At 44.3% G+C, this 12,494-nt stretch overlaps 1 protein-coding gene across 1 annotated transcript; it reads right to left on the minus strand.

Moving 5' to 3' along the window:
* Positions 1-857: 857 nt before the first annotated feature.
* On the minus strand, positions 858-4,043 carry LOC101772107 (acetylajmalan esterase). Its single transcript, XM_004979282.3, has 5 exons — positions 3,640-4,043; positions 3,344-3,556; positions 3,068-3,219; positions 1,942-2,215; positions 858-1,808 (listed from the first exon to the last, which is right to left on the minus strand). Exons 1-5 carry the CDS (start codon positions 3,917-3,919, stop codon positions 1,573-1,575), a joined length of 1,155 nt encoding a protein of 384 aa, XP_004979339.1. The 5' UTR covers positions 3,920-4,043; the 3' UTR covers positions 858-1,572.
* Between the last annotated feature and the right edge of the window lie 8,451 nt (positions 4,044-12,494).

The raw sequence follows: 12,494 nt of genomic DNA on the forward strand, positions 1-12,494 counted from the left end.
TATTCTCTACTCTCTCACTTCTTGCTCCAGGACGGCCATGGCCGACGCTGGGGACAACGACGCGCCGGCTCGGAGGGACAGCAGCGTGGCGCGACCGGGCCGCAGCCAGTGATGGGGATTTTAAGAATTTTGTAGGAATCCTGTTCCTCCATTTTTGCTGATGTCACCTCGAGTTTGAAAAACTTTTTAGAGGAATGGGGAGCAAAATTGTACTTTGGAAAGAATGGGAATACTGCTGGACGATTGACCTCTAGTACCAATTGGGAACCCCCCTTTAGTACTGGGTGTCCGACCGGTATCGCTCGTTCGGTACTAAATGCAATGCATTTTAGTACCGGGCAGAGGCTCCCACACACGCGCATCGTCGCAAGCCACAAATCACGTGTAATATGCGTGTACGCGGTCTGCGGGATTCAAATCCACGACCCCAAGCCTCACGCGAACCTTCCTACCACCATCTCAGTATCTCACATATACAGCACATGTGGTGAAGTTAGATATGCTTTCCTTTTGAAGTAATCCGTGAAGAGACTTTTAGTAGCGGCCAATAACATACCCGGTACTAAAAGGTACATTTAGTACCGGGTGGTGTTACTACCCAGTAAAAGTCTCTGCGGCTTTAGTACCGCGTTACAACACCACCCGATACTTAAAAGGCCTTCGGGGATTGAAAATTGGACCCAGTACTATTTTTGCGTGCTAGTATCGAACCAAAAGCCCTCCATTACTAATGTCATGGATGAATGCTCACTTCTCTAGTAGTGGAAATTGAAGGAAAAAGACTATAAACTAGAACACACATTTCATTTTCCAACGATACATAATAAAAGACAATTCCATGGCATTTGAAGTCCAAATAAATACAACCTCCATCCTCAAAAATATCATTTTTATTTTTTATCATAAATCAAAATATTTTAAGCTTGATCAAATTTCATGTCATTTCGAAGAAGCTGTCGATCCGTCGGGCATCAGAGTGTTTCTCCATCAGTCCCCAACTCTCGAATTTTCTGGGGCATCAAAGGTCTCCTGGTCATCTTCAATTCCCTCTCTTGTTCCTCTACTGCAGAGCTCCGTCGATTCTGTGCGCCCCTTGTGCAAGTGCTACCATCCTTCCATAGTTCCATGGCTGGGTGGGGTCTCGCCTAAACACACAGGTCAGTAGGTCACAGGCTCATCATTCATCAGTCGTCGTTGCCATAGTCATCTCTGCCCCTAACCACCTGTCAGCCATCTTCCACCTCCAGCAGCACGTACCCTCACCGTTCTGCCCACCAACCACCACCATCCATAGGCTGGCCATCTGCCTCCGGCTTCCTCACTGGACTACGCCTAGCCTCAGATCGAACACGGACCCCTACATACCCCTGAATTATAACGCGTCGCATAGTCATGAATCATGAACAGATTGGGTAAAAATTGAGTGCTGGAGAGAAGTCTAGAGAAATATAACATTCGCTTTTCAATCTGCGAGCTGCGAGGTGTGTGAGTAATATCTGATGCTACTGCCAGACCCTCGGACAAAATATCCACACCATCAAAAGTATAAGCACACCCTCCAGATCTCTTTAATTAGCAGCTCCAGATCTCCTGCACGGCATCAGCCGGTTGGGCGAACCCCTCCATAAGGAGGGACAGCGCGATGGCCCTGTATGCCTGCTGGGTGAGGTGGATGCCGTCCCAGCTCACACGGTGCGCCGGGTTCGCGCACGTGCTCGTTCCCGGCGTGCCGCACATCAAGTTCATGTTGAAGTTGTACGCCCCTCCTGCCCCACAGCATGCCTGGAGAAGTGAGCCCTGGTCGAACCCTGCGACCGAAGACACGTGTCATGATTAGGCACTTTAACACTGCTCACCAACAGTTGCTTTGAGATTCGTGCGCGGCAAATCTGAGCCATGAGTTTAATTAAAATTCCGTGGACGCCTGGTTGTGTGTCTTACCTAGGATGGAAGCGTGATCAAGCAGGTGCATGAAGGCGCCGTAGTAGTCGGCGTAGATGATGGTTACGTCAGTGTTGGCCTTCCTCAGGTCGTCAATGGCCGCCTGGAGCTGCTCGTTGTGGTGCTGTGCGAAGGCGTTGTAGCTCTTGAGGCAGCCCCTGTCATCGAGGTCGCCGGTGCCCGACACAGAAAAGAGGGAGAGGTAGCTCGGCGAGCACCCGATGGGGAAGTTCCCGGGGATGATGATCTGGGTCGCTCCTAGCTCAATCACCTCCTGCAGGTTCATTAATCAACACGTAATCATCACATGGACTGGTCATTAATTAGTCTTAGGAAGGTGAGTCTGCTCAACGAACTTTGGTGAATGTGTTCCGGAAACAACTAATAACCCTTATATAGTAGATTTGAAAGAATAAAGTGTCAATTGCTTAACTAACCACTAGTCCGCCACCTACCGACCTACTAACAGAACAGACCTAGCTAGTGACAGGGAGAGATGAAACTCTGACTAGTGTTTCAAAAATTCCAACAGTCACCAAGATCTCAGACACTACTGAGGCCCCGTTTGGTAGGGCTTCTCAAAGTGCTTCTCCACCGGCTTTTGGTGAAGCCCTACCAAAGGGTCAATTTCAAAACGGCTTCACCACCAAAGCCAGGGAGAAGCCGCAAAACGGCTTACACTAGAGAGGAGAAGCCGAAAAAAGTGGCTTCACCGGCTTCTCCTCCCTCTCCAAGCATTAAGTGATCATAAAATTACATATATTGCCATTGAGAAGCCGTTTTACCAAATGTTTTGCAAAACGGCTTCAGCTTCACTAAAAAAGCCACTCCACCGAAAAAGCCGAAGCCGAAGCTATTTTATGAGAAGCCGAAGCTCTACCAAACGGGGCCTGAGTAGAGGGGCCAAACGTTGACGTCTCATAATTGGCAGTAACTAACCCAGAAACATTTGATTTTTTTTCCAAACTCTCTTTGGGTGAATTTGTGTGAAACTAACTACATATTATCAATCACAGTCCACACTATGAAGAAACTAAATCCATTTATTTTTCCCCAAAATTTATCCAAGGATTCCAAGAACTCCGGTGTTCCAAACAACAAGAGTTGAGTGTGCTTGGCTGCTTGCCTTGGCAACGTTCATTATGGTCTTGATGACCTGTGGGACGTAGGCCTTCGTGGCCTCGATGGACCTGATCCCCTGGAAGAAGGCGTAGTTGTAGTCGTTCCCGCCAATCTCCCCCACCAAGAACAGCGCTCTGGCGAGCTTCTTCGCGCAATCTGACCATAATCAGTGGATTTATTTGCAGATGCATTTCAATTGGAGCTCGCGAGGACAAATTTCCATGTAACAATCAATGTCAACGAACGAACAGCACGCATGCTCCCGTGCTCCATGGCTTACCTTCTTGCGAGCCGCAGGTGGCGTTGAGGTGCGACCTGAACCAGTCGAGCTGGGTGCTGATCGGCACGCTCGCCGGCGGCATCATGACGCCGCCCTGCAGCAGGACGGCCCGGTCGAGCGCCGTGGCGCCGGCCACCGCGAAGTTGACGCCGCTGGCGAAGTCAGCGCCCTTGTCCATGTACGGGCTCACCAGCGACAGGTTCAGCGCCATGGCTGCAAGGAAAAAAACACATCGGTGACCAGTTGCGAACGAATTAAGCTCGGCATGTGTTCACGCAGGAGATGGACGTGCGCACCGAAGTAGTCGATGATGAGGAGGCCGTCGGAGCACCGGCCGGTGGGTTTGCGGAGGGTCTGGCCGTAAGGGTAGCTGCCGATGGAGGCGAAGAACCCCACGGGGCCCTCGCGGAGGAGGTTGCCCGTGTCGGCGATGGAGTCTCCGAAGCTGTAGATCGCGTCCACGGAGCACGCGGCCGCCGCCGGCTCCACGAGCGCCCGGAGCAGCAGCAACAGCAAGCTCAACAGAGCCGGGCAAGATAGCTTGCCGTGGCAAGCTGCTACATTCGCCACGGCCATAGGGACGAGTTACCTACCAACCAATTGGAGCTAGCACACGAAGACCCAAGATGCTGCGAGGATTTAATGGCCGCAGTTATACTCTCAGGACGATGCAGCAGGGATCGATGGGCAATCCATTTGGTTGGGAAAATGTTGCAGAAGCTCTGGTTGTGGATGTAGTCTTTGCGATCGTGAGCTCGGATTGGTCGGGTGGGTTACCTGGGGGGCTGGCTGGTAGGGCCATGAACAAGCTTGTTGGTGAGCATTTGGTCAACCTAACGAACCACCCATGGATGACAAGGACAGTGTCATACATTCTCCTAGCTCAACGTGCATGGTGTTCGTTTTTCATGATGTGTACGCACAGACAAGTTAGTGTAGTTGAAGTTACTGCAATCATATCCGAGCCAACAAAAAGGAACTTAAAATCCTATTATTGGAATTTGTGCAAAAAGAAAATCATCGGTTTCTTATATCAAGAAAAAGGATTGACGGGAGACCAAATGTGAAAAATATATAGTACTCTCTCTGTTTCCTTTTCATAAGGCGTCCACGCACATTTGAAGATTGAAACTTCCTACTTTTCATCCAACAATATAACCTTATTAAGACATGCTTTAATAAAAAAGTAGTATAGTTGGATTCTTATTTGAAAGAACAATAGGCTTATCAAAATATGCAAATACTTTAAAAAATGTGGTATATATAGTTGGATTCATATTTGAAAAACCTTATGGATGTGATTTTGTTGCTACAAATGTTGTACATTTCGAATTCTAATTTTTCAGACCATACTAAATCAAGCCAGATCTTTTATTTTTTTTAAAAAAGGAATAGTCTTTTAAGAAAATTAAGAAAAACCTTGCCAGCGAATACATCATGTGCAATAGTAGCTCATTTTATGCCTAAGAAAAATATTCAAATGAATTCCATCAGTTTCTTATTTCAAGGATCATTATACATGTTCGTCCTTGGTTATATATCATGTTGGAGCTTCGAGGTTCCCTAACCAAAATAGTTATCACCATCATTGAAAATGGAACTAAAAATGTGCTGCCACAAGGTGCCCATCAGCAATTGTTTTTGTTATAAAAGAACTTCATTACTACAATCTTTTCACTTTGTCAACAGTAGGCATACCAAACTTGTCCACGAGGCTTTCATCCAATTTTGGTTAAACAAAAACAATAATGAGATAGGCTTGGTGCCAAGATTCATGTGAATCATATTAGGTTTGGATGTCATGTGGTGTAGCCGTGTAGGTGGATGATCCTTTTTTTTCGTTTGATATGCTGAAGACTACAAAGGAAGCATATTAATTATATATGACAATGGTTTGCTATTACGTACACTGACATACAATATCATAAGAAAAGAGAAATATCTTTATATCACACATATCTTTATAGAAAAGAGAAATATTTTTAAATATATGATGCTTAGAAAATTAGAACAGAAATCCCCCTCCATTTTTAAATATGTGTGCGTTAGGACATAAATCATGTTATTATTCTTTGGAATGTACCCTTGAGGCTTCAGTAGATATCTCTCCAAACTAAGTGTGCCTTGATTAACCCTAAGCTTGAGGGGGTGCTTGATGTATATGTACCTTTCTATACTTTCCCCATTGTATGAGGGGTTTTGTGTTTATTTACTCACCCTTTACATGTATATATTTGTTCCTAGAGCTCTCTTATTGAATACAAGTGTTGTTCATAACAAAAAGGAGCTAGTTATTTAAAGTAGTACAAATTCACTAATACCATTTTATTGTTGCACCGATAATTTGTCTTTTGTGTACCTCAAGAATGAGATTTAATCTATTTTTAAGATGTCATCATGCTTATAGAATGAAATGTCACCTATTGCTAAGATATTTTTGATAATTTTATAAAAATTAGCACTATTTCATATTAGACACCTCCTTATATGCTTGAAAAATATATCTACCATAATATGAGCTGAAACATTTATCATTAGATTTTAATGTAATCCCTAAAAAATAGTATGTAATAACAATAATGTTTGACTTCCCAAGAAAATTAGTGATAGGTAGGCCATAATTACCTTGACGAACATTTCTTATGTTTCCGTTGATATACTTACCTAAAAACTTCATTTGGAAGTTAACCAACAGCTCTTGATCTGACCATCGATAAAAATATAAGTTTCAAGCATCAGAGAGAATAATTGAATCATATTTTACTATTACTTGTGCTAGATGTAGCACCACCTACATATTTTGTTGACATATTATATTGTAAAGAATATATTTCTTTACATAATACATTTGTTAGATTTCTTTTAGAAAAGTAATGTTAAACTATAATGATTCGTAATGAGATATGAAATATGTTTTAATGATCACATTTGTTGAGAGTATTTTGTATATTGCAAATATCCTGCAACCTCTTCTTTAGAGCAACACATTGTCTACCGTCACACTTTGCTTGCTACAAACTATATCTTTAAGTTTTTCTTGTCAATGGTTAGAATGCAATTTTGATCGGATATCATGATCTCCAAACAAAAGTAAATAACATTTTTAAAGTAGCATCTGTACTTATGATAGATGTCTTTATATGCTTGTTATTACATTAACAAAATAACATACTGGAGTATTACCTGGGTTGACATCCACAGGACCCTTGAAATGTATGCACTAAAACAGCAATTTAGATATGCATGCTTGGTTACCATGACACCCAAAATTAGTAAACTTTTTAAGGATAGTAAATATGACAATGAATAACTTTGTTACAAGAAACATATAAATATAACTACGGATCATTCATAAATTTTGTGAAAAAATGTAGGGAATAATTTTTCTATATCACCACATAATAAAGATAAAATGAGCATAGCTTAGTTGGTTTGGTTTCTTGTAGCTAAACATGTCTACTCGGGTTTTAGTCTGCGATCAATATGTTGGGTGCTCACTTTTTTGAGTAATCATCTTTACAATGGTAGAAAGCATGCCCGTAGGAAGTGAGACGCACATAGTAACTTGGTGAAAATACTACGATCTATAAGTCCAGACTCTTGGAAGCGTTCATACAAGTAAAGTGGGCACACATGAGTAATTCATATATGTGTGCCGTTGTATTACATTTAAAATATTATTGGCATCATCTGAACCAAGATTGAAAATATTGAAAATATTGATGCTACATGCTCTCCATCAACGTTGGATACTCACATTAACTTTGCTCCATAGTTGGCATACCCAATGTTTTCATGATGCTTCATCGGGTTTTTGTTTAACAAATCAAATTGTGAGTTTAGTTTGGTGCCAAAGATTCATGTCGATCTTATTTGGATTAGATGTCATGTGGTTTAGGTGGATGATCTTATATATTTCCGTTACATGCTAAAACTACGAATGGAGCATATTATATATTACATTGATTTTGAGTTTTGACACACATTATGATAAGAGAAAGAAATATGTTTAGAGCAAAGTTGAATATCGAAGTGAGAGCTAGAGGGAAAAAATGTCCGTACTTTCTTATGGTAACTAAATACTAATATGATAGATGCAGAAATGCCCATAAGGGGATACATGGAAGGGCCATGTTTGCACTAACTTCCTCCTCTAGAACTCAAAATTAGCTTATAGAGATTGGTAAAAAAAAGAGTGCCCGTCCTAATTTTCAGATCTACGACCAAACAAAAAGGCATGCTTTTCAACCCATTATTATACCTTAGTCCAATTTGCAACCTCCAAAACTAAAACCAAAAGAAACACAAATATTGAACTCCTGGAACCAGTATCAACCTCAACCAAAATGTTGGTTGATTTGACGTACCTGGCTCAATAGTCTCTGATGTGGCTAATGTGGTGACATTCAAATCACCAACCAAGATTAAAAAGATAGTGCAAGATTAAAAAAAAGATAAGGCAAGGAATAACATGTCATTCTCTCCGGACCAAAAAGGGGATAGAAGGACACCATGGATTCCATCACAGATAATGAGAAAAGAAAGATGATGAGTAGATATGATGCAACATTGATATTTTACATTTGGTGATGCTTAATCACTATTTAGTTCACTCATTCGATGATGACTAAGCACGATTGTGTCAAAACATGTTCCCACATCCATTGAAACCGCTGTGGTTCCCCAATGTTGTATTTTACATCAGCCTACCACCTTCTTCCCCATTAACCCAGGGAGCTGCGAGCTTGATGTCTCCATTCTCTTCCTTGCTTTTTTAGAGAAGGGAATATGTATTAATATTCATCCTCAGCCTTGCTGTTGTCAGCCACCCGCACCTGCCCCCTGCCGCCACCTGCCACCAACGCAGACCCATCTTACTAGCTGCCTTGCCACCTGTTGTCCAAAGGAGGAGGAGTCGGGTTTGTTGAGATATTTATAGGCTAAAGATGGTGGATGGTCCAATTGCATAGTTTTTTCCACTAATTTAGACTTGACTTCTAAAACGTGGTATGCAATTTTAATAAAAAATTCTAGTGAACACAAAATTGCTTAATTTTGTTGGGGTCAATTTTATTTTTGTTTTAAATTAAAAAAACATGTCATTTTGCACCGCCGTACATACGGTTCTGCAGCCGCAAAGAGGCAGTGAAATATTCTGCCTATAAAAATTTGAATGGTTTTCCCTGCGTATAGCTGTTTTAGCAGGCAACGTTCATTGACGTGATGTCTGCCTTTTTTTAGATAATGGACCTCCAAAAGAGGAGGAATCAGTCCGCAGTTATTACGTATAGTAGCTTACGCTACACACCCACAAAGAAAAGTACATAAAAATCTCATAAGCCAATCCGTAAAGTGAAAGGCCACCAATGTGAAGTGAAGAAACGCAAAGCCGCCATCTCTACAGCACCACATGCTAGGATTAAGTGCTCTTGGTCATCCTCGCTTAGATGCAACTTGGACCAAAGCCTGAGCCAGTATGTTCCTGAACAAGGCTGGCAATTGTCAAATACAACGCTATTCATGGTTAGCCAGATTGCCCAACAACAAGGCTCCTGCCCCACGTCAATTTTGGTTGACGTGCTGTCTGCTGTGGACTCATTTCATACTTCCAAGATCCGGTGATCTGCAAATTGGCGCTTCCACTAATAATTAAGCTAGACGGGTAAGAGAGGTAGCTAGCTCGTTAGATGCCGTCAACTTGGTGCTGACTACTAGCTGAACATCATCGGCAACGTGGCCCGGCTGCTGCGCGGCGTTCGTGGCGATGTGCAGTTCATCGGGACGAGTTGAAGAGCATGAACGTCCTGCTCAGCCAGCTCATGATCGATGACAAGGCGGGGGACCGGTTACTTCCAGTGTTTTGGCCTTGGATGAAGCAGTGGAGCTCACATTCTACTTGAGGAACCGCGTCAAGCTCTACATGATCGCAGTCCATAGTGGAGGACTTGCTGCTCAACAATCAGGTGCCACCTGAGGTCGCTTCCTGCTTTTTCAAGGATGCTGGTGACAGACAGTGCTGGACTTGGAAGGCCGAGACGGCCCCAAGAAGCACCACTTCAGGAGCATCTGCCGCATTCGCAAGCTCTCAAGTATCTGAGCCTCCGGGGCACAGATACTTCACAATTGCCCAAGCAAAAGAACAGCTGGAGGAGTTGGAGAATGGAGACACTTGACATCCGAGAAACAAGGTTGAAGACACTGGATGCAGTTCTGCCAATGCTCAGGCATCTACTTACAGGTTTCATCAACTGTGTCCAAGCGACGACATCAAGTCAAAGGAAATATTTTCCACAGTGAGAATGACTCGAGGTGTTGCAAGAAAGGAAAATTTGGAGATACTGCTCTGTGTCAAAGTATCTGACAGTGCCAAAGAGTTGATCGGCCTTGGTGACAAACTGAAGCAACTGAGGAAGGTGGGTGTAGTTCTCTCTCTAGCAAGAAAGCTAACTTGAAGGATCTTTTCATTCAGATTCATAAATTACACAGAAGCCTTGGGACTCTGTCAATCTGAATGGAACAACGGGACAACTGGGACGAGATCGATGCTGTTTTATTGAGACCCTCAAAGCTTTCGGAGAACCTAAACGTCTGTGGCGTGCCATCTAAGGAAGGCTGCCTCCCCGTATCAAAGGGCTCCATCATCTTGCCAAGATAACTCTGAAAGTAGCCGACATGTGAGCCAGTGCCTAATGCTAGCAGATAGTTAGAAAACTTCTTCCATCCTTATTCCTATCCATTTCTCCTACCAGACAAAAAAAATTTGGGACAATCCCATCTCTCGAACCAGACAAATGTGTGGGATGATATCATCCCAAAAGATAGGGATGGTTCCATCCCGTCCTAAGCGATATTATGTTGCTCCTGTGTTTTCTTAAATCGATGAAATAAACAAGACAGCGTGACAACAAGTTTACAGTCCAGTGGCACCACTCAAATGAATCAGAAGTAGATGAACACAGTTTTTTTTTAATTAAGGAAAAACATCCGGTCTTGAACATTCACACGTGAATGTCTACGACCACAAAGTAACACATCTGGCCATATAGCCAGAAGCTACACGAGTATTTAGACTCCAAACCTCCAACCGAGGAACACAAAAGACAAGAAAGAAACAAAATAAGAAAGAAACCTTGAAAGACTACGCTTCAAACTTCTTCTACGTCCTTCCTTCAACCTTGCTTTGGTCTTTAAGCAGCAACAAACGTCTCACATCAGCTGTCTTCTTAGAAACTTTTGATGTAAGGATCGTCGATGGTCATGTGCTGCCTGGTAACCCTTGTCATCTAGAAACCACAATGAGTCAATCTCTACCACGCAAACAGATCGGGCACCGCCATTGTTCCAAGCTGACCATGGTGTCGCCATCAAAGACTCCAAGACGACACCTCAAGAGGACAGCAACATCTCGATGTTATCGCCGCCCGAACCAGCAAATCGGTTCTCTTTCACGTGGATCTGTCCCAGTATGTTGAGATTCTCATGCTAACGCCTTCAAGAAGGAAAACGATGCCCCTGGCACCGTCATCACCAGCAAACGGTCGAGGACCGAGCTAGGCTTTCGCCAGAGAACCTGCATAACCATGAAAAGCATTGCACGACGACCGTGGCTGCTCATCAGATTGCCCATAGGGTGTCCAGCAGGGCTCTGAAGGGAGGGCGGCAATTGAAGGCGAGCTCCCCACGGCAGCGGCCACTGGAGGCGAAGAAAGCGCCCTCCAACCGGAGCTCAAACTAGGAGAGGTCGGCTCCGTGTGTGCCACCTCCCTACCATGGGCCGCCACCACCGCCTTGCCACCGTCGCCACCGCGGGCTGCCTCCGCCGCTACCGTGGACCGCCGCCACTGTCGCTGGCTGTCGTGGCCGCGGGCTGCCGCCATTGTCGTCGCGGACCCCTGCTAGCGCCCTCCCATGGGGAACTGCTAGGAGAGGCCTCAACCACTAGGACGGCACCGGATCCGGGCACGCCGGCGCCAGATCCGGGCTTGCCGGATCCAGGGGCGTCGGCCGCTGCCGACAACTGAGAGGGTGGGGAAGGATGTGGAGGGCGAAGATGGGGTTTCGTGGGAGAGGAGATGCGCCTGCCGCCACCCTCATCCTGGCCGGACGGGCTTTCGCCGGTGAGCTCCGACGGCGGCAAGGTGGAGAAGAGGGGGCGGCGCTAGCGGTGGGGGATGCGACGCCACCCGAGTCGCCCCTGGGTGACATGGGGGCCGAGCGTTGTCACACCCGGTTTTAAAACAAAACCAAGTGCTACCTATATGTATGCTAGGATCTAGTTTCATACATATAGTGACATCATAAGTGAATAATCAGTACAATATCATGTAAAGAAATAAAGAGAGACTATCAGAGATATACGCTTAATCCTAGAAACGAAGGCTCCAAACATCATAGGCAATCGACGGGGGGTTGCGTACGCCTAAAACTTAGCACCATCTTCACAACAACTTCATAGCAGCTTCTTATTCTGAGCAACATTGGTTATAGCAAGGGTGAGCACATATCGTAGTCAGCAAGTCTGGGAAAAATATGAATGCAAGGCTTAAACAAGGAAAGGGTGAGTGGTTGACCGCATTAAGCACTTTTAGTTGGTCAAATTTTATTAGCACCTGATTACAAAGGTACAAGTATATACCAACCCAAAATTAATATATACATATGCTTAGCCATAAGTATATGGCAGAAATATAACCTTAAGTTAAACCACGATTTAAGTCCATCTTCAAGTTCAATTATCATGTGAGAGTCCAGGCCTCTCTTGACCATGAGCACAGCTGATATATCAATTTTACACTCTACAGAGGTTGTACATTTTCATCACAAGTCGTGTAAAAGTTCAGAAGAACTTTAGACCCAACCATGTTGTGTTGATCAGGCACTCATCACACTATCGAGGTGTGATTGCATAGGGCCTTTACAAAGATTCCCTAATAAGTGGTAACCCGCTAAGTTTTCAGGTCGAAGCAGAGCATAAACCTCTCTCAAGGCTGCCAAGCTACCATAGAGCAGATCAGCCTGAGGGTCAGGCTATACCCCATCAACGCCTCCCCTTTTGACCTTTCGGTAAGATTACCCCAAACTAGAGTCTCTAATTAATTAGCCAAGACCAGAGCCATATAGTTCTTGTGGTTGTACTGTTTTCCTGGGTGGC

This window comes from Setaria italica, chromosome VIII (genome assembly GCF_000263155.2).
Source record: "Setaria italica strain Yugu1 chromosome VIII, Setaria_italica_v2.0, whole genome shotgun sequence".
Taxonomy (NCBI): Eukaryota; Viridiplantae; Streptophyta; class Magnoliopsida; order Poales; family Poaceae; genus Setaria; species Setaria italica.